Genomic DNA, 21,824 nt, shown 5'->3' on the forward strand with positions numbered 1-21,824 from the left:
ACTACCGTTAGATCATCGGTTATTTACACATTTTCATGTCCAAACTGCCAAGTTTGCTATTTGGGAAGCACTTATCCAAGCTTCAAAGTCAGGACCGATAATCATATTGGAAAGTCGAGCAGAATGGATCTCCCTCTTAGTAATCCAAAACACTCAGATGTTAGGGAACGCTAGGAAATATGTAAGTTCGTTTCACCAAGTAAGCATTTTAAGATAGTCAACTCTTACTCTTCAGTGAATCAAGACTATTTAAATCTCTTCACATGGAATATCTTATGCCTGACCTCAATTGCAATACCTCTGCTGTCCCCCTTTTCGCAACATACTGATTTTCTATTCAATTTGTATGTATTTTTTAATAATTCTTTACTTATTTTATGTAAATTTTTATTTGAAATTGTATTGTTTCTATTATTTTCACTTTAGGTAGCACTGATGATGACATTTAGAATGTCAGAACGTTTGCTATAAATATATATGTGGCGACATTAGTATTTCTGTTTCTCCTGAGAATAAGATTTCCTAGAAACGTCCCCATTTCTCATCTGGCTCAATCATTTTCATGTCTCTTCACCTGAACGAAGAGCAGGAACAAGTGGTGAACTAATATTGATAATAACCCATTGATCGACTTTCACAATCATAGATCCAAACAGGTCATATATCTTGTTTGCCAAGTAGTTGAGTAGAGTTTAATACAAATTCTTAGTCTTGATCTAGATAACCTAGCCCCTGAGGGGGGGGGGGCAAGCTAGCCTCAACTTGGTTGAGATGGATGTGTGGGGTGACAAGAAGAGAAAAGATATGGAATGAGGTAAATAGGGGTACTGCAGGAGTTAGAGAACTGTCAGATAAGATCCAAGAAAGTAGACTGAGGTGGTACGGTCATGTCATGAGAAGAGATGAACAGTATATTGGGAGGAGAGTGATGGAAATGGAGGTACAGGGAACGAGAAGAAGAGGGAAACCAAAGCGAAGGTGGATGGACTGTATCAAGGATGACCTTCGATCAAAGGGATTAACCGGTGATGAAGTGTGGGACAAAGGTAGATGGAGAACGCTGGCCATAAACATCGACCCCACATAGAAGTGGGAAAGGATGCACACAAAGAAGAAGAAGTCTTGATCTAGATGTTAATCTAACACTGTTGTTTAGTTAGCTCGTTATGCATAATGCATAAGTTTTCATAACTCTAACCATCCTTTGCATTCAGATCTTCCCTGGCAGTACCATCCTGTTCGTAATATTAGGTATAAAGTTAATTCTAGTAGCCCTGCCTTCTCCATTATGAGTCACAACACTACACAGTATTCTAAAATTTCTATTCTAGCTGTGACCAAGTTGTGGAATGATCTTCCTAATCATGCAGTTGAATCGGTGGAACGTCAAAAGTTAAAATTTGTTTTTCAAGTGTGCTCTTGTTATGTCCTTACTAAATTGTATGTTTTGGTCTATATTTTATTAATCTGAAAATACAATAAATAATATTTCATCTTATCTTCCATTAGAACCATCGCAGCCCAAGTATTTTGCCTCAAATATATAAATATTCGCATGTGTATTTCTTTCTCACAGGACCAACCACTCCACCTTCTGTTCATAGAATCTTTGAAGATTCTGGCTCAGTGACATACAAATGGAATAGACCATCGGACGTGGAGGGAAATATAAGCTATAAATACACATATGAGGTGAGATTTTCTTGTGGTTATTTAATTTCTCATAGATTATTGCTTTTGCTCAGGTTGGGGGAAATGACTGCCTCGTATTACGCGACTCCTCGTGTTACGCGAACCCTTTCCTTCAAGTTATACTGTGATTGTTTTATTTTCTCTATATTGAGTCTCCCAACCTTTTGCATGACTTGTTCTGGATTCATTCCTTTTAGGATAAGATCTTCAGCTACACTTTGTGCTATTCAAGTATTCCAACATCCCGTGAAATACACTGTTAAAAAAACAGTAATTTTAATCGGAAATTCTCCGTAAAAATATACTGTTCCCATCTGTATTTCAGTAAACTTCAGGCGACCGAAATTTTTACTCTACTTTATTATTATCTTTTACCGGTTGGTGACCGTAATATCACTCCTTAACGTCAATATATCCGTTTTTAAAATGGTAAATGCCTGGCAACATTTAATCCATGATTTTTACAGTTCTTTACGGCGAATTTGAAGAGTTTTGTGTATCTGAAAAGAGATGGCTCATAGCATTCCTCCCTGTGCAACCAGCATTTGTACTCATCGTGCATTCATTCTCTATTCTTTTTTTTTTTTTATCTCTCTTCACCTCAGGTCAAACCTATTGCATGTGACGAGGCGACAGAAAACCCAGCAGTCAAGGAAACAGAGGCTACAGAGGTCTCCTTCCCAAAACCTCTGCCTTATGCCCGTGTTACATTCAGGATTGCCATCGGAAACGAAGCTGGATTCAGTCAATATGAGGAAAAATATCACGAAACTGATCCCGAAGGTATTTGCTCATCTTTTTGTGAAAATTTGATAATACACAATAGACTCTGGTACTATTTTGATAGATGCTAACAGGTGTATATATACATACTGTTTATATATATATATATATATATATATATATATATATATATATATATATATATATATATATATATATATATATATATATATAAATATGTATATATATACACATATATACATATACATATGTATATATATGTGTGTGTGTACAGGATATATATATATATATATATATATATATATATATATATATATATATATATATATATATATATATATATATATATATATATATATATAGGTGTGTGTGTGTGTACAGTATATATATATATATATATATATATATATATATATATATATATATATATATATATATATATATATATATATATATATATATATATATATGTGTGTGTGTGTGTGTGTGTGTGTATGTACAGGATAGGCCTATATATATATATATATATATATATATATATATATATATATATATATATATATATATATATATATATATATATATATATATATATATATATATATATATATATATATATATATACGTATATATACATATACATATAAGTATATATATATGTATATTTTTGGGGTCAAGCTATGTCGTCCTGATGGAAGTTCCTATAGGGTAGCTTCCTAGGGTATATTACAACTACGGCGATATTCCCAGAGAATTTACCTTAAGGTACCCAGAATTCTAACTCCTGGAGCGAATATCCCTAATGAAAGAGATATCGCGACATATCAGAGGACGTATTCTTGACACGCCACATGGCAATCTGCACCCCAAACAGAGATTACACATCGAGGGGTCAATTGGCAAGAAACGAAAACGGGAAAGAAAAAGGGGGAGCCGCTCCCAAGGCTCCCTCTTCTCCAATTTCGTAAGCGTGCCTGGCGCCAATCCTGGCGCCATCTGTATTCCTTTTTGCGTAGCTTAACAACTTGGTGTTTTTTCCTGTGTTTCTCGCAAATCTTGGATTTATTCAGCTTTTCATGGCTTCTTCAACTTCGTCGGCCTCTGATAAGTTGAGTACCATTTCTTTTATGTATAAATGTAGGCTCTTGGTAAATTTTTAAATGATTAATAGGATTAATCTTTGTTACAAGAGCCGTAGCCTACCGGAGGCGTCATGGACGCTGTCGCTCGCTAGGTATGAGTTTTAGTTAGCCAGAGCGACATTCCTGGTTGTTTTGCTTTAATAAATTTTAGCTATTTGGCGTTACATAGGATTTCCTTTCGTGCTTTAGTATTATTTTGGCGAAGTATTCGCCAACCCTGGCCTACGCTAGGCCATGTAGCCTAGTCGTTTGGTCCTAGTACTTTCTGCATGATTTTGGTTTTCCGAGTGTATTAAAATTTTATTGAAGCTTTAGGCTGTTTTTTATGCATTTAAGATTATGTTGAATATTTCCAAGATAGTATACGAGTGAGTTTCGGTGATTTAGGTAATCGATTCTCTTGGTGCCTAGGCTAAGTTGCTTATGGAGCCTTAGTATACTTTCTCATACTCCCCGGTTGCTTTCTTTTCTTCGGAGAAGGTATGCAATCCCTTTCCCTCCGTTTAAGCCTTGGGCTTAACCCTAGTGGTTTATCTGAATTAACTTTCGATAAACGGATTTTGAGCGAAGCGAAAAATCTATTTTTGGGTGAGATAGCCATGGCGTCCTGATGGAAGGTTCCTTTTTGGTAGCTTCCTTGGGTAAATAACTACTAAGATATTCCCAGAGAATTTAACCACAGGTTATCACAGAATTCTAACTTCTGGAGCGAGTATCCTAAAGGTTTCCCTTTAAGACATCGTATATCAACAGGGGACGCATGTATTAACGCGCCACATAGCTATCTACACCCCGAACAGAGATAATGCTTCGGTGTGTAAAGGCGGAGAATAGCTGGGAGCCGTTCCATAGCTAATCTCATCCGTGGCTACTTTTGGTACTCGAGACGTAAACAAACGGGCGCCATTGCTTAAATGATGTCACGTCCGTCTTCATCCTGAAGCCAGTTGCTTGCCGATCACCATGATACAGCAGAGCAGGGTGAGACCTAAAAACTGGACGAAGTAGCAGGGAGGGTCCATCAGGACGCCATGGCTATCTCACCCAAAAATAGATTTTTCGCTTCGCTCAAAATCCGTTTTTTGGGCTCAAGCCATGGCGTCCTGATGGAAGAATACCAGAGAATCAATGTATCGTGGTAGATTTTCCCCTATTGGTAAGTGCCAAGGGCTTTGAACAAATAGCGTAGTAATCTTAGTAAAGAACCGTAGGGAAGAGTCTTCATGCCCCCCTTGGCAGTGAAGTTCCCACGGGCCATGCCGACGTCAAAGTGGTTATTGAAGGGCTATTCACCCTGATAGAAGAACCTGAAGAACTTGGAGACGAGACTGAATGGTTGGCATTCGTATTGGAACATTCTGGAAGGCAGACCAGTGGTGGTTGGACACTGTGTGCTGAGAAGGTTGGTTTCGTCTCCAGGGTATGAAGAGTAAGTATTCGTATTGGAATATTACATTGTCAGAGTGAATATAAATTAAGGGTTAGTACCTTAATTTCTCCATGAACCATAAGGAAAGGGGATAATAAAACTATGACAGGTATGTATTTCATAGTAAGTAGGAGCTGATTGAGACGCACAAGTAATAAAATAGAAATTTTATTTCACAATTGCAGAAATTAAATGAATTGCAGCAATAAGTAAAGTTCATTTACAGTAATTACAATGTACATAGTAATAAAGACTTGCTCTTGAATCTGAAAGGGAATTTCAAATTTATTAGTAGGCACTCGTTCTCGAGGAACGTTAGTCTTTGATTAAAACACATCATGCTCAGGGCATGCGGCACTTGTGTGACAACTATGACATTTCACCTGGGATAAGAACATTTATAAAAGCACTAAGTGTTTTCGACATCACTATGTATCGCTCGAGGGTCAACATAGGCACCCGAAGAGTTAGAGTACCAAGTAACTCACTGTTCTATGCAGAGTTAGGTGCAGGTTTCATAACACTACCTGCGGCTACCACAAAATGTTTGACTTCGTGCACTTGTTTCGCATAATGTTTGAAGAAAACACGCGAGGACTTCCAGCCTGTGAAGCTTTTAAGGCTTTAAAAGTCCATACTCTGAAAGAAATTCAGAGACGATGAAACTTTCCTAGGATCGTGACCGGCGGGTGTACTGTCAGGATCCGCTCTGCGAATGAAGTAGGTGATTTTCGCTCTTAATTGTTTCAGTGACAGGTCGCTGCCCGATGTTTCTCCTTTGAAGAGTTGGCCTCCACCAAAGTTCGAAGTTCTGCGAAGATAGACCTTGAGGCTCTCTGCTGGGCATAAAGAAGCATCTTCCTTCAGGGGGCATATTCTCCAGGGGCCCCATCTTTTGGTGGGTAATTCATTTTTGGCGAGAAACGTCGGATCCGGGGAGAGGGTAATGTCTCCTGTATCAGTAAACAGGATGTGACCCTCTTCTCTTGATAATGCCACTATTTCGCTGACTCGGGCTCCTGAGGCAAGAGCAAAGAGAAATATAACTTTCTGAGTCAGATCCTTGAGAGGGCATGAATCATTATCCAAGTTGGAGGCGAAATGGAGCACCTTGTCCAATGACCAGGAGATCGGTTTCGGTGGGGGTGCTGGGCGTAGACGAGCGCATGCTTTCGGTAGTTTATTGAAGATGTCGCTGGACAGATCAATTTGGAAGGCATACAGAATTGGTCTAGTCAAGGCCGATTTGCAAGTTGAAATCGTATTGGCTGCTAATCCCTGTCCATGAAGGTGAATGAAGAAGGACATGCAGAAATCAATTGTCATTTCTTTAGGATTTTTTGTCTTGACGAAGGAGACCCATTTTCTCCAAGATGATTCGTATTGCCGTCTTGTGGATTCGGTCTTGTATTCCTCGAGGAAGTCTACACTTTTCTTCGAGATCCCAAACCTCTTCTTTGCGGCTAGGGAGAGAAAATCATGAGATGAAGGTCCTTGATTTTCGATGATGAAGCGAAGACAGTCGACTTCTGTACTTGTTGGGAGAGAACTGGGCCCGGGAGAGGGATCAGCTTGGGCTGCAGCTCCAGGACCAGGGGGTACCAGTTGCTCCGGGGCCACTTGGGAGCCACTAGGGCCGCTGTCCCTTTGAAGGTTCTCAGCTTGGAGAGGACTTTCAGCAGAAGGTTGGTGGGAGGGAACAGGTAGATCTTGGACCATCTGTTCCAGTCCAGTGACATGGCATCCACTGCTTCTGCCTTGGGGTCCTCGTACGGGGCCACATACCGAGGAAGTTGATTGTTGTCGCTCGTTGCGAAGAGATCTATCTGAAGTTCTGGGACTTGGTGAGAGATGAAGGAGAATGATCTTGCGTCTAGAGACCATTCCGACTCTATCGGGTTTGTCCGAGATAGAGCATCCGCTGTCACGTTGCGGAATCCTTGTAGGTGAACTGCAGACAGGTGCCATTTCTTCTTCTCTGCCAGACGGAAGATTGGGAGAAGCACCTGATTTATCTGGGGCGATCTTGAGCCTTGGCGATTGAGACATCGAACTACCACCGAGTTGTCTAGGGTTAGACGAATGTGGATCGAGGGAGGCGGGGATAGTTTCTTCAGAGTTAGAAGGACCGCCATGGCCTCCAAGATGTTGATGTGGAACGTCTTGAACAGGGGAGACCAAGTGCCTTGAGCCTGTTTTTGGTGGGAGTGACCTCCCCAACCCTCCAGCGAAGCGTCCGTGTGGATGTTGAGTGATGGAGGTGGGTGTTGAAGAGGAATGGACCTTTTCAGGGCCTTTGCTTCCGACCACGGCTTGAGGAGAAGTCGAAGTCTGTTTGGGAGCCGTCTCTTGAGGTCTCTTCGAGCGATGGATGCAGAACGTCTCCAGACTCCCGCGGCATCCTTTAGCTGTGCACGAAGCACTGGGTTTGTTACTGAGGCGAACTGTAGAGAGCCTAGAACTCGTTCCTGCTGGCGTCTTGAGATCCGTTTGGATTTCAGTAGTCGCTTGACAGACCCTGCTATTTCCTTCCTTTTCTTCTGGGGGATGGAAAGGCGGTGTGACTGAAGGTTCCATTGGATTCCTAACCACTGGAACTTCTGAGCTGGAGAGAGGCGAGATTTCTTCTCGTTTATCTTGAATCCCAGGTGTTCTAGGTACTGGGTGACTTTGCTGCAGGATTTTACACAATCCTCGGGCGATGGAGCCCAAACTAGCCAATCGTCGAGGTAGGCCATCACCTGGACGTCTCGGAGGCGGAGCTGTTGTACTATGGCGTCCGCCAGCTTTGTGAAGATCCGAGGGGCCACATTGAGGCCGAAGGGCATGGCCCTGAAGGCGTAGCTTTTCCTTTGGAGTCGAAATCCTAGGTAGGAGGAAGCGTGATGGTTCATCGGAACGTGCCAGTAGGCATCCGCCAGGTCTATGGAGACCGTGTAAGAACCTCGAGGCAGAAGGGTCCTTATCTGTTGAAGAGTTAGCATCTTGAACTTGTCGTTCGCTATGAACTTGATGAGGGGGGATAAGTCCAGAATGACTCTGAGTTTGTCGGAGTCTTTCTTGGGGACACAAAACAGTCTCCCTTGGAACCTGGTGGACTTTACCTTCCTTATCACCTTGTTCAAGAGATCTAGGACATATTCTTCCAGAAGGGGGGTTGATTGTTGGAAGAACTGCTGGAATGTTGGGGGTGGTTGAGTCCAACTCCAGCCTAGACCCTTCTTGACGATGCTGTGTGCCCAGGGATCGAAGGTCCAACGATCCTGGAATTGGCGGAGTCTTCCTCCCACCGGAAGCACTTCATTGCTTCTGGTGTCCCGAGGGCTTGCTGCCTCGGCCGCTAGCTCCCTTTCCTCCTCTGCCTCTGGAGGGACGGCGTGACGCGTCTCTGCCTGCACCCCTGTTTGAGCCTCTACCTTTGGGACGTAAGGTAGTCGTCTGTTGCTCGAAAGCAGGGGTGAAAACCGGTGACTGTGATAATACCGGTTGGGTGACCAGTTGAAAGGTCTGTTGTGGCTGAGCTGCCACTTGGGAGGTAGCGGGTCCCGGAAACTGACGTCTTGGTTGACGTTGCTGGGGTTTCTGTTTTGAAGATTTCCTCTTAGGTTGAGGTCCGTCGTCCTGAGAGGATTTCCTCTTTTTTGACATGCCCCACTTGTGGAGAAGGTTCCTATTCTCCGTGGCGGCTTTGTCGGTGATCTCCTTCACAAGGTCAGAAGGAAAGAGGTGTTTGCCCCAGATGTTGGAGGAAATCAGCCTCCGGGGTTCGTGTTTCACAGTGGCACCTGCGAACACGAATTCACGACAAGCTCTCCGAGCCTTCATGAAGTGGTACATGTCCTTCACCAGGGTTGCCATGTGGGATTTGGCAAGTACCATGTAGTGGTCTGGTACTCTGGTGTCACAGGCCATAATGTCAAGTTGGACCTGGTGGGACATGGATGCTGCGAGCCTCTCCTTCGTATCTTGTTCCCGACGAAGGAGGTGATCGTTAAGTTTTGGGAGGTCTTCATTAAACTGACGTCCGGCGACGTCAGGATCTAGCTTTCCCACGACGAAAGTATGCTGGATGTCCTTCCAGTGTCGAGCGTCGGGGGGAGTAACTATGGAGAAGGGTCTGCACTCCTCCAGTGCAGGGCAGGCTTTTCCCTCTTCCACAGCCTTGAGGCACGCAGCGAAGGCCTTTTCCATGAATGGAAGTACTGCATCCTCGGGTGCGACGTAGGTAGGGTGCTTCTTGCTCAGGGCCGGAAGCTTAGAGCAGGTAAAACCCCTACTTTTGAACGTGTTGGCTAGCATAGCCTGGGCCTTCGCGAGATCGAACACTATCTCTTCTTTCGGTTCGGTCTCTTCTTTAGAGGCAGGTTCAGAGCGAAGTCGGACGTAACAGTCCAGGTAGGCCTCAAAATTTGGGAAGAACTCCACGTCTTCCAGGGGGACCGAGCCTATCTTGTCACTGACGAAGATTCTGCCGGTCGCTATCACCATATGCTCAGCATACCTCCATGGGTTGGCATGAGAGCAAGCGGGGAGATCCTTAACCGAGATCTTCTTCGGTTCTTCGGATCCTATCATGGACCTGATGAACTCCTGATTCTCCTTCAGCTTGTCGTCCATGACGGCTTTAATCAACCGGAGCATCTCTTGGGTGGATGGTAAGGGTTCCGGGGTCGTGGAGGTAGACGGGAGAGACACTTCCGTCGGTGTAGGAGTAGGGGCGGTGATGGAAGGAGGAGCGACCTCTTACTCCGACTCGGCGTATTCCACCTGGTCTTCATCATCTTCAGCTCCTTGAGCCATAAGGGTCTTCTCCGTACCCTCCGAGACATCCGACATGTGTTCATCATCATCGGAATCTAGGCGGCACTCGTGCATGGACTGGGCCATGACTACATCAGGTTCCACCGTAATTTGGACAGTGGGGATCAAATCCTTGGGCACCACAGAATCAGGGGAGGCCTTTGGGAACAGAAGTGACCTCAATTCTTCAGTGGCCAGGTACGGTCCGGTGGCATTCTTCTGAAAGCCACGAACCCATTTGCGTAGCTTCTCTCGAGAAATGTCCCTGACCTCCGCTGTGGGAGGGTTATGGAAGCCATCAGCTATGTGAGCCTGGCAGACCGTACAGTTCAGCGGGTCCCAGAATTTCAAATCCCCTTTCTTGTTAGCACAAGGGGCGTGAGTCCTGCAAGCCGTATGCCCGTAGAAGTGCGGGCGTTTCACAGCGCAGAAGTCGAAGTCACACTTCCTCTGCTCCTCCTGTGGAAGAAAGAGAAAATGAGTATGGGGGAGTCATAAGAATAGCTCTTAAGCTAAGTTAACATTAATCATTAATTTTAACTTGATAAAGGGTGTGATGCACAGAGGTTGAAATAGTAAAGAAAACATACTCCATGCATCCCGCCCGGCTGGCTACCGCAAGCTTTATCCTTGGATAATCCGAGATGGCCGAAGGCACAGGATAGTATTCCGCTGAAGTCCATAGGGCAATGGAATTCCATGGAAATTGCCAAGGATACGTTTGGGACCGAGGCCACTCAGTCCCAAATTAGGGGGCTAAAGGGTCCCCTAGGGTAACTGCTTCCGGCAACCAGCCGCGCTAAGATACACGCAGCATGCTGGAAATCTGAAGAATACAAAAGGACAGCATGATTACCAATAGAACAGTACCAAGGTACTGATCCAATAGCGTAAACAGGCCATCTGTTTGCAGTGTAGGGCTATCAGTATTCATATGATAGCTAGTGGAAGGGGGTGCAAGTAGTCTTGACGCCTCCGGGGGGTTCCGGCAGACCTCCGGCACGCCGGAGGCCGCTCCAGCAGAGTTTCTGGCATTAGGACAGACGATATAAGTCAAGAGTAATACCAGGGTGGCGGCCGCCGGCACAACGGCGGCACGCCGGCAGAGGGAGCGGCGGCTCCGGCAGTCGGAGGATGCCAGATTGGTGACAGGGACAAGGATGGTTATAGCAGAACCAGGTTGCCGGCAGTGGATGCCGGCACTCCGGTGGCCGACCGGCAGGCGGACAGCGAAGCTATGAGGAAGGAGGAGAGCCATCGGCAGGAAGCCGGCGGCAGTCGGCAGTCCCCCGGCACACGGGGGGCTGACGGCCATGGGGGTAAGGGGAGAGTCACCAAGGTAGGAGGTGGGTATCGCCGACAGTGGAGGCGGCAAGGGACCGGCACCCGGATAGTGAAAGAGACAGAGGGAGGGATGTAAGAAGTCCAGTCATGGACTCCCAGACATCCCCCCCTTGGGCGGGTGTACCCATCATGATAAAGGCTGGCTCTATCACCCAGAAGCAGGGGCCGCAGAGGACCGGGAGCTAGGGTAGCCCAAGGGAGGGCTAGGGGACACCCAAAGAGGGGGGAGACCTCTGCATACAGAACACATCCAGTGGTTAACCCCATAGGACACTATGAAGGGTATATGTACCAGAGCGGACTGCACACAGAAGCTCAAGGTAGCCCTATCACTCCACCCTAAGGAGGAGTTGTAGGACAGGGGACAGATGGGTATAGACTAACCTAAGTATAGGCTAGGCCATAAAAGAGATAGGTGGGGAGGGGAGAAGAGAAGAGTCTTCCATGGAAGGGGTTCTGTACCAGAGCGGCCACTAGGAAAGGGAGGACACTCCCTAACCTAAGATAAGGCAGCCTGGCTGAAACGGTGCATGGGTACAGTTTCAGCAGGGAACAGAATTACCCTTCCAAAACCTAACCTAGAGCAGGGCTAAGTGCCCTGAACTAGGAAGGATAGAAGACATATCGCTATCGCAGGACAGTCGTAGACTAGTCCTAGCCATAGAGGAAGGGCTAGCCGTTCCTCACTCTCAGGGGCAACCCTAAAGGGGGTTCATTCCCTTAGGGAGGACTGAGAGGCGATAATATACTCTGGTAGGCGCTTGATCCCTTTACATGGTAAGGGAAGCAAGGCTATACAGAGGGAATGCCAAGGGCAGGGGGATGAAGGAAGCATATAAGGGTCCTACATGTAGGTTAGGTTAGGAAGGAACACTAACTAACCTATCCCCTATATGGTCCCTGAAGGCGAAAACACTTGCATCACAGTCAATAGTATTGTAAAATAATGCCACTATCTTCATAAGTTAGCCTAGGATCACTAATAAAATCATGCATGAACACTGATATATAGGCACTCTGGCCTGGGGGCTATAGTAGCCAACTGGTATGAGGTCAATCGATGACCAATAAAAAAGCGTCAAAACACGATATAAAAGTTCCTAGCTATGAAGACTAAATAAACTAATGTTATCGATTGGTAAATGAGGCCGGAAGCGTTGTCGTGGCTAACTAAATAAGGCATGCATAACAACAACGACGCCATAAAATGGCGGGTCCGGTAGCGGCACAGCTCTGCCACAAAACAACAAATATCTCGGAAAGTAATATTTACTTTACGGTCAGAGCTTAACTAAACAATACTGGAACCTTGTACTCAACTTTCCAGAAGAAGGCGAGGCTGAAGGTAGCGACATAATAAAGATGCAAAGCGATAAGTATAGCACAGGGAAAATCCGTCCAAGTAGGGCAAGCTACTGTACAAAGGATGAAGACGGACGTGACGTCATTTAAGCAATGGCGCCCGTTTGTTTACGTCTCGAGTACCAAAAGTAGCCACGGATGAGATTAGCTATGGAACGGCTCCCAGCTATTCTCCGCCTTTACACACCGAAGCATTATCTCTGTTCGGGGTGTAGATAGCTATGTGGCGCGTTAATACATGCGTCCCCTGTTGATATACGATGTCTTAAAGGGAAACCTTTAGAATACTCGCTCCAGAAGTTAGAATTCTGTGATAACCTGTGGTTAAATTCTCTGGGAATATCTTAGTAGTTATTTACCCAAGGAAGCTACCAAAAAGGAACCTTCCATCAGGACGCCATGGCTTGAGCCCAAAAAAACTATACTGGGGTGTTACTGTACCTCCCTGTTCCAGTAAGTCTGGTTTCAGAGAGGGACAGAACAACAGAGTTTTTAGTCGGAGTCTGTGTTTGTCTGGCTTGGGGTAGAGTCTCCCTCGCTGGCCTGACACAGACATAGGAGGCTTAGCCTCCTTAGGTCACTACCGAAGGTTTCTGTACTAGATGATTCCTTCTTTTGTGATCTAGCAGACTAGTCCTTGTTACTGTTCTCGCTGGGAGGATAAGATTCTTTCCCTAGGAGTAGCAACACCTTCCTTGCTTTGGTTCTTTGGGAGCTGGCAAGTATTGCTGGCCTCCCTCCTTGGATCTCCCTTAGGCTAAGATGAGTTTCCTTGGCTGCGGGTGATCCTTCACTAAAGCAAGGTCGGTAGGACCCTCTTTGTCCCTTCCCCCTCTATCTCCGTAATGGCCTAGCTATTACAGTACTGTACGTCATTCTACATCTGGACCTAGGATAGGTTAGGATGTGGAATTGACTCAGTCCTTTGCCGGCCCGCAGAGTCTGCTGGCCGGCAAGGGTCTTCTGCTTGAGTGCTACCCGGACCTCCCTTGGTCCCTCATCCATGCCTGTCTGTGAGTCAGACGGCATTAGTCAGGAAGCCTGAATTAGATTCTCCCCTTCCTTATATGCACTCTTTCGGATTTCCGGGCTTGGAGGTTGTTTACGCTCTTATCCCGGCATCCATTCTGTTTTCTTCTAGTGCTGTACCCGACCCGGCTGCCGGCCTATGAGGCCGGCAGCCAGGCAGTCGTAGTCCTCTGGTTCTTTTGCTGCTGGCTGGCATCGGTTGTGTACCTTTGCCGGCCAGCTAATGTCAGCCCTTGTCTGCCGGTCGCCAAGAGTGTGGCCGGCAGCCGGGTGCTACTTTGTGTAGCCGATATGGGCTGTTGCCGGCCGGCAGTTACTGCCGGCCGGCACATGCATTTGAACCAGCGTTCTGCCGCCTTATAGCTGTTAAGTAGTATACTTTAAAGCTAGTTATGGTGTGTGCCGGCCGGCACATAACCTTCTATACTGTACCATTATTCTTCAGTATAATATATACTGTAAGAGGAAAACTATAGTATAAGTTTTGGTACAGCACTGTGTGTTCTAACACTTTTGTGTTGTCTTGCACAGCCCTTTGCGGTTGCCTTACAGATAAGAAAGTGAGTTCTTTCTTGTCTATTATCCAGGATTTTAAAATCATTGCTTAGGTGTGAGCTACACCTGTTTCCTCTGGAAACTTTTCATTGGTTATTCTAGAAGAGATTAACCATACGATTTTATTATCTGGAAGGCTGCAACAATTGGTTGTGAAGGAAACACAAGTGTGTGTCTTTCCTTTCTGAATTGTTATGCTACTATGCATATCCAGTGATACATAGTTCACTTGATACTCATGGAAATTTCTTCTCTTTACAGGAGGACCCTCCGAAGTGCGGAAGTGTTTTCTACAACGTCCACAGTAAGAACCTCTGCGGACATGAGTTTTGTAGGAGGCACGCAGCATGCGCTGTCTCCAAGGGTGATCTCCAGTATTGGGACCCTCAGGTATGTACCGTGTGCACTAACCTGATTACTGAGGCCTTTGATTCCCCTAGGACGACGGAATCAAGGGATATAGCAAGGGAGAAGCTTCGTACCTGGGTAAGGGGCTTCCAGAAGAACACCTTTGGACCTTATCTTCCAAGTGAGAAGATGAGGGCGTATCTTTTCCCTAGGGCATCAGCTGTTGCAGTGATTCCCCAGCCTCAAGAGGAGATCCCCCAAGTTCAGATCCAGGTGGATGCTGAAGTCGCGGTCGCTATGCAAGACATCCAGTTGGATGACAGGATGTCTGACGTGGACGAGTGTCTGGAGGAAGACCTCCTGGCAGAAGCCCAGGATGAAGTTCAAGCCCCAGACGTTGTAGAGGAAGAGGTCGACGAGGTGTCGGCTACTACGGTTCAGATCCCGGAGCCTATTCCCTCAAAATCGGCCGCTCTCCCAGTAGAGCTGGGACAGGCCCTCTCCTCCATTGTTGGAATGATCCAACAAATGCAGAAGGAGAATCAGGAGAAGGCGGCTGCAATGGAACTGCAGATGCAGAGACTTGCAGCATCACATGGGCCCCAGAAAAAGCTCAATGTGAAAGACCTTCCCTTGTGCTCAGATGCTAACCCATGGAGGTATGCTGAGCACATGCTGATGACGACTGGAAAGATCGTCATCTCAGATAAGTTGGGCTCAGTTCCCCTAGAGGAGGTGGAATTCTGGCCCAGCAAGGGGTCATATCCGGACTGTTATGTCCGGCTGAGGAAGGAACTAGCTTCAAAGGAGGAGACAGAGCCGAAGGAGGTCATAGTGATGGACCATGCTAAGGCTCAAGCTTTGCTTTCATCCTCGATGAAAGAGAGGGGCTTCTCGAACTCAAAGGTAGCTGCATTGAGTAAGAAGCTCCCTTCCTTTGTGTCCTCTCCTGCTAGAGCCTTCCCCTTTTTACAGAAAGGGTTTGCGGCTGTACTAAAAGCAGTCGAGGCCGGCAAGCCTTGCCCCTCCCTAGAGGAGTGTAAACCCTTGTCGCTGGCCCTGCCTATGGACCACAAAGACTGGAAGGACGTCCATCTTACCTTCTCAGTTGGAAAGTTGGAGGCTGATATTGCCGGACGTCAGTTCGGCGAGGACCTGAAGCTGTCTGACTTTCTTTTGCGGAGAGAGCTCGAGACAAAAGAAAGACTGGCTGCCTCAATGTCTCTTCAGACTACTCTTGAGACGATGGCAAGTGACCCCAAGGTCCATGAAATGTTCATGGTAGTGGCCAAGACTCATCTGGCCACAGTGACGAAGGATCTTTATGGCTTCGTCAGAGCGAGGAGAGCTTGTAGGGAGTTCGTGTTCTCCTCGGCTACGGTGAGGCACGAGCCAAGGAAGCTAATCTCCTCCAACATTTGGGGCAAAGACCTTTTCCCTACCGAATTTGTCAAAAAAGTTGTTGATAGGGCCGCCACGGAGAATAGAAACCTTCTCCAGAAGTGGGGCCTGGCTAACAAAAGAAAGTCTTCCCCGGATGAGGGTCCTCAACCAAAGAGGAAGACTATGAGGACTAGGCTACCGTCTCGACCAGCCAAGCCTCTTAAACAGCAACAGCAACTGCAATTGCCATTGCCTTCAGTGCCCCAGTTGGTGGCACAAACCCCAACCACATTTCAGTGGGTACCCCAGGCCGTGTCGACACAGTCCATGGCATTCACCCAAACGTTCGAAGGGCAGTCTACTTCCTTTCGAGCAAAGCCTAGAGGAGCAGCCAGAGGCTCGTCTAGGCGCCCCTCAAGGGGAAGGGGATTCAGGGGTGATCGCGGTCGGGGAGGCAAGACCTCAGGACGGCAGTCCAAGTGAGATGATGCCGGTAGGAGGGAGACTTCAGAATTTTCGGGATCGGTGGACCTTCGATCCCTGGGCCTACAGCCTACTCAAGAACGGACTGGGCTGGAGCTGGTACAGCACTCCACCCCCGTGCCCTCGGTTTTTCCAGCACTCCACCCCCGTTCTGGAGGAGTACGTTCAAGAACTGTTGGAGAAAAAAGTGATCCGAAGGGTGAAGTCCATCAAATTCCAAGGGAGGCTGTTTTGTGTTCCCAAGAAAGACTCGGAAAAGCTCAAAGTCATTCTGGACTTGTCGCCACTCAACAAGTTCATAGTGAATTGCAAATTCAAGATTCTAACACTGCAACACATAAGGACCTTACTGCCCAAGAGGGCATATTTCGTCTCCATAGACTTGTCGGACGCCTATTGGCACGTTCCAGTCAACCGTCGACTCTCCCCCTACCTAGGGTTCAGGCTACAACGAAGACTATACGCCTTCAGAGCCATGCCATTCGGGCTAAATATAGCCCCAAAGATTTTCACGAAGCTTGCGAGCGTAGCTCTCAAACAATTACGCCTAAAGGGAATTCAGGTAGTAGCCTACCTGGACGACTGGCTGGTGTGGGCAGCATCCAAGACAGAATGCTTGCAAGCTTCCAGTCAAGTGATCCAGTTCCTAGAGTATCTAGGCTTCAAGATCAACAGAAAAAAGTCTCGACTTTCTCCATCTCAAAAGTTCCAGTGGCTGGGAATCCACTGGGACCTAATGTCACACCGTTTCTCCATCCCGGCGAAGAAAAGGAAGGAGATAGCGGGTTCTGTCAAGAGACTTCTAGGTTCCGAAAAGATATCAAGACGCGAACAGGAGAGGGTACTGGGCTCTCTCCAGTTTGCTTTGGTGACAGACCCAGTGCTAAGAGCACAGCTAAAGGATGCAACCGGAGTTTGGAGAAGTTATGCATCAAACGCGTGAAGAGATCTGAGAAGACCAGTTCCGCTTCGGCTACGTACTCTTCTCAGGCCTTGGTCCCAAGCCAGACATCTAAAGAAGTCGGTTCTTCTTCAGCCACCTCCCCCGTAGGTGACGATTCACTCAGACGCCTCGAAGGAGGGATGGGGAGGTCACTCTCATCGGAAAAAAGTCCAGGGGACTTGGTCCAAGCTATTCAAGACCTTTCACATAAACTTTCTAGAAGCTATGGCAGTGCTCCTTACCTTAAAGAAAGTCTCCCCGCGTCACTCGATCCACATAAGGTTGGTGATGGACAGCGAGGTAGTTGTGAGATGCTTGAATCGACAAGGATCGAGGTCACCACCTCTCAACCAGGTGATGTTTGCCATCTTCCGATTGGCGTAAAAGAAGAAGTGGTACCTGTCGGCAGTTCACCTTCAAGGAGTCCGCAATGTGACAGCGGACGCTCTATCCAGGTTCACACCGATAGAGTCGGAATGGTCCTTAGACGCAGGATCATTCTCCTTCATTCTGAATCAAGTCCCAGAACTGCAGATAGACCTCTTTGCGACGAAAGACAACAAGAAGTTGCCCCTGTACGTGTCCCCGTACAAGGACCTAGAGGCGGAAGCAGTGGACGCGATGTCCCACGACTGGAACAGATGGTCCAGGATTTATCTGTTCCCTCCTCACAACCTTCTGTTGAGGGTCCTCAACAAATGAGATCCTTCAAGGGGGTAGCGGCAATAGTGGCCCACAAGTGGCCGAACAGCGTGTGGTTCCCCCTGGCATTGGAACTACGGCTGAAGTTTGTACCGCTACCAGATCCAGTTCTGACCCAGCAAGTCCAGAAGTCGACTGTCTGCGCTTCATTACAGAAAACCCGGACCCTGCAGCTCATGATTTTCTCTCCCTAGCGGTGAGAAAGCGTTTCGGGATTTCGAAAGCCAGCATAGACTTCCTAGAGGAATAGAAGTGCAAATCCACTAGAAGGCAATATGAGTCATCTTGGAGAAAATGGGTGTCCTTTGTCAAGGCGAAGAATCCGCAGGAGATCTCCACAGACTTCTGCTTATCTTTCTTCATCCACCTCCATGGTCAAGGGTTGGCAGCTAACACGATTTCGGCTTGTAAGTCTGCTTTGACAAGACCCATTCTATATGCCTTCCAGGTCGACCTCGGTAACGAGATCTTTGATAAAGTTCCGAAAGCCTGCATTAGGCTCAGACCTTCAGCACCTCCAAAGCCCATTTCATGGTCTTTAGACAAAGTTCTTCATTTCGCTTCTCTGTTGAGCAATGAGGAGTGTGCGTTAAAGGATTTGACACAAAAAGTTATTTTCCTATTTGCACTCGCATCCGGGGCCAGGGTTAGTGAGATTGTAGCCCTCTCGAGAGAGGCAGGTCGTGTTCAGTTCCTGGATGGGGGAGAACTGAACCTGTTTCCGGATCCTACGTTTCTCGCCAAGAATGAGTTACCCACCAACAGGTGGAGGCCCTGGAGAATCTGCCCTCTGAAAGAAGATGCATCTCTATGTCCAGTAGAATGCCTAAAGGTCTATCTTCGTAGAACTTCAGACTTCAAGGGTGGTCAACTATTCAGGGGAGAAACATCAGGCTCAAATTTATCTCTGAATCAACTCAGAGCGAAAATTACATATTTTATTCGCAGAGCGGATCCTGACAGTACACCCGCAGGTCACAATCCGAGGAAAGTTGCCTCATCCTTAAATTTCTTTAATTGTATGGATTTTGAACATCTCCGTTCATATACTGGCTGGAAGTCTTCCAGAGTGTTCTTTCGCCACTATGCGAAGCAAGTAGAGGAACTAAAGAGATCTGTGGTAGCAGTGGGTCGCGTCGTTAACCCTACTGTTTAACTCTGCGAGGAACAGTGGTTTTAATTGGGATGATTAATTCCAGGGTGAGTGTGTAGTTACATACGGTACTACAAACTAAGTGAGGGCACTGAGTTGCCTACATAGACTGTTCCATTTCCAAAGGTGAACCTAGCATAAGTGCAGACATGTGTGCTGAGCGTTTTCTAACGCTAATGTGATTGATTTGTAATACAGACTTTTATGACTTTGATACCTCGGTATCTTAAAAGTGGCAATAATGTTTTTCTTTCAGATAAACAAGTTCTGTTTACAATCATACTTATGCTTGAAGTTTTGGGTTATCCTCTTCTCATATATATATATATATATATATATATATATATATATATATATATATATATATATATATATATATATATATATATATATATATATATATATATATATATATTTGTTGTTAACCTGTCTATTTATTGTTTGTCAATAAACTTGTTCTTGAGAACCTTGCGTCTCCTTCACCTGTGTCAATTTATTGGTTTAATTGAGCATTCATTCTATGTACGTTATCTGGGATAATTCTAATAGAATTGTTCCTTTATGCAAGCTATGTTGCATTGGTTTATGCTTTCCCTTAACGGGAGGATTCCGTCCCAGAAGGGGACGGTGGCGGTTTTACAAGTTTCCTCCTATGCGGATATAAACCTTTGTCCAATACAAGTATTGTGCGGAGAACTGGTCGATATTTCATATTGACGCAGTGGTTCTTTACAAACTATGCTTTACTTAATATAGGGTGAGACCACTATATTAGCTTGCCTGGTATTCATACATAGGTATATGTACTCTTCGAGACTTTTCCAGAGTCTACTAGGACTCTTCCCTGTAGGGGCCAGGAAGCTCTAACATGGTTTATGGTTAGTTGAAAAGATGTATAACGGTAACATCTTAGGTCTCTAGGTCTAGTCGACCGGGAAAAATTACCTCCGGGGAGTACGGCACGTTCTGAGAATCCACAGATACAGTAATGCTCTGGTATACTTCCATCAGGACGACATGGCATGAGCCCAAAAAACGGATTTTGAGCGAAGCGAAAAATCTATTTTTGGGTGAGATGGCCATGTCGTCCTGATGGACCCGCCCTTCCCTTTCTATGAAAGGGCTGTAGAACCCCTCCCTACATACAGTATCTGTAACACCTCGTGTACGCTACAAGGAATACAGATGGCGCCAGGATTGGCGCCAGGCACGCTTACGAAACTGGAGAAGAGGGAGCCTTGGGAGCGGCTCCCCCTTTTTCTTTCCCGTTTTCGTTTCTTGCCAATTGACCCCTCGATGTGTAATCTCTGTTTGGGGTGCAGATTGCCATGTGGCGTGTCAAGAATACGTCCTCTGATATGTCGCGATATCCCTTTCATTAGGGATATTCGCTCCAGGAGTTAGAATTCTGGGTACCTTAAGGTAAATTCTCTGGGAATATCGCCGTAGTTGTAATATACCCTAGGAAGCTACCCTATAGGAACTTCCATCAGGACGATATGGCCATCTCACCCAAAAATAGATTTTTCGCTTCGCTCAAAATCCGTTATGTATGTGTATGAATATATATGTGCATTTATGTGTATATATATATATATATATATATATATATATATATATATATATATATATATATATATATATATATATATATATATATATATATATATATGTATATATATATATATATATATATATGTGTGTGTGTGTGTGTGTGTGTGTGTGTGTGTATTATGCTACTTACTATGTGAATACAAAGTATGCTAAATAAAATCATGACACTAATCTGTCCTGAAACTTCTTTTATCGTCCATATTTTATGACTACGACTGGATGCAGCCCACAATCTTCAACATGCTCCACCCACATGTATTTCTCCTCTGTTCTGGCAAGCAGCACATAGAGGTGCTGCGAACGCCAGACACGTAGGTCAATATTAAAGTATCATAATTACCTATGTTTTATTAAAATTAATGTTATATTTACGTGAATTAGCTTTGAGAAGGTGGCGGCCACTCACGATGCTCGTGGGAGGAAGATGGTGAAGATTATGGGCTGCATCCAGCCGCTTTCCATTTTTGAAGGCCCAGTCCGATGAAAGTCTAATATTTGATTCGCTCCATTAACACGATTTTCTTTTACAGTGCCAGCAATCAAGGTCGAAAAGATAGACTGTGGTGACTACAAATCAAGTAAACAATGCAAAGTTACCTTAGAGAATGATTGTCGAAAAAACAATGGCAAAGATTTGGACATCGAGGCAGTGTGGAAATATGAAACGAATTCGGCAAGAGACCCCAAAAGTGGCAACATACAAGCAGACTCTTTCAGGCGTGAGAATACCCATGAAAATTACATAATAGACTTCCCTCGTGACTTCTACCACCATACAACATATCAACTCGCAGTTTATGTGAAAAATGAGGCAGGGACGAATGAAAGTTCTGGATGTTTATCGAAGGAGATCATAACACCTCCTGTTGGTGAGTAATTAAATCATGTGTATTTGATCATAACTGCACATGTAGATGATCATTCAATATGATATGATATATATATATATATATATATATATATATATATATATATATATATATATATATATATATATATATATATATATATATATACATATATTTATGTATATATTAACAAAGCTACAACCCTAGTTGAAAAAGCAGGATGCTATAAGCCCAGGCGCTCCAACAGGGAAAA

The 21,824-nt window shown here is 45.5% G+C and overlaps 1 protein-coding gene across 2 annotated transcripts in view; it reads left to right on the top strand.

Moving 5' to 3' along the window:
• LOC137641344 (uncharacterized) overlaps positions 1 to 21,824 on the top strand; it is a 54,928-nt gene that overhangs the window by 21,879 nt on the left and 11,225 nt on the right. For both annotated transcript variants that reach the window (XM_068373805.1, XM_068373806.1), the window contains exons 19-21: positions 1,577 to 1,692; positions 2,298 to 2,475; positions 21,254 to 21,592. In XM_068373805.1, the coding sequence (XP_068229906.1) occupies positions 1,577 to 1,692; positions 2,298 to 2,475; positions 21,254 to 21,592 (633 nt within the window). The remainder of the gene's footprint in view (positions 1 to 1,576; positions 1,693 to 2,297; positions 2,476 to 21,253; positions 21,593 to 21,824) is intronic.

This window comes from Palaemon carinicauda, chromosome 5, assembly GCF_036898095.1.
Source record: "Palaemon carinicauda isolate YSFRI2023 chromosome 5, ASM3689809v2, whole genome shotgun sequence".
Classification (NCBI taxonomy): Eukaryota; Metazoa; Arthropoda; class Malacostraca; order Decapoda; family Palaemonidae; genus Palaemon; species Palaemon carinicauda.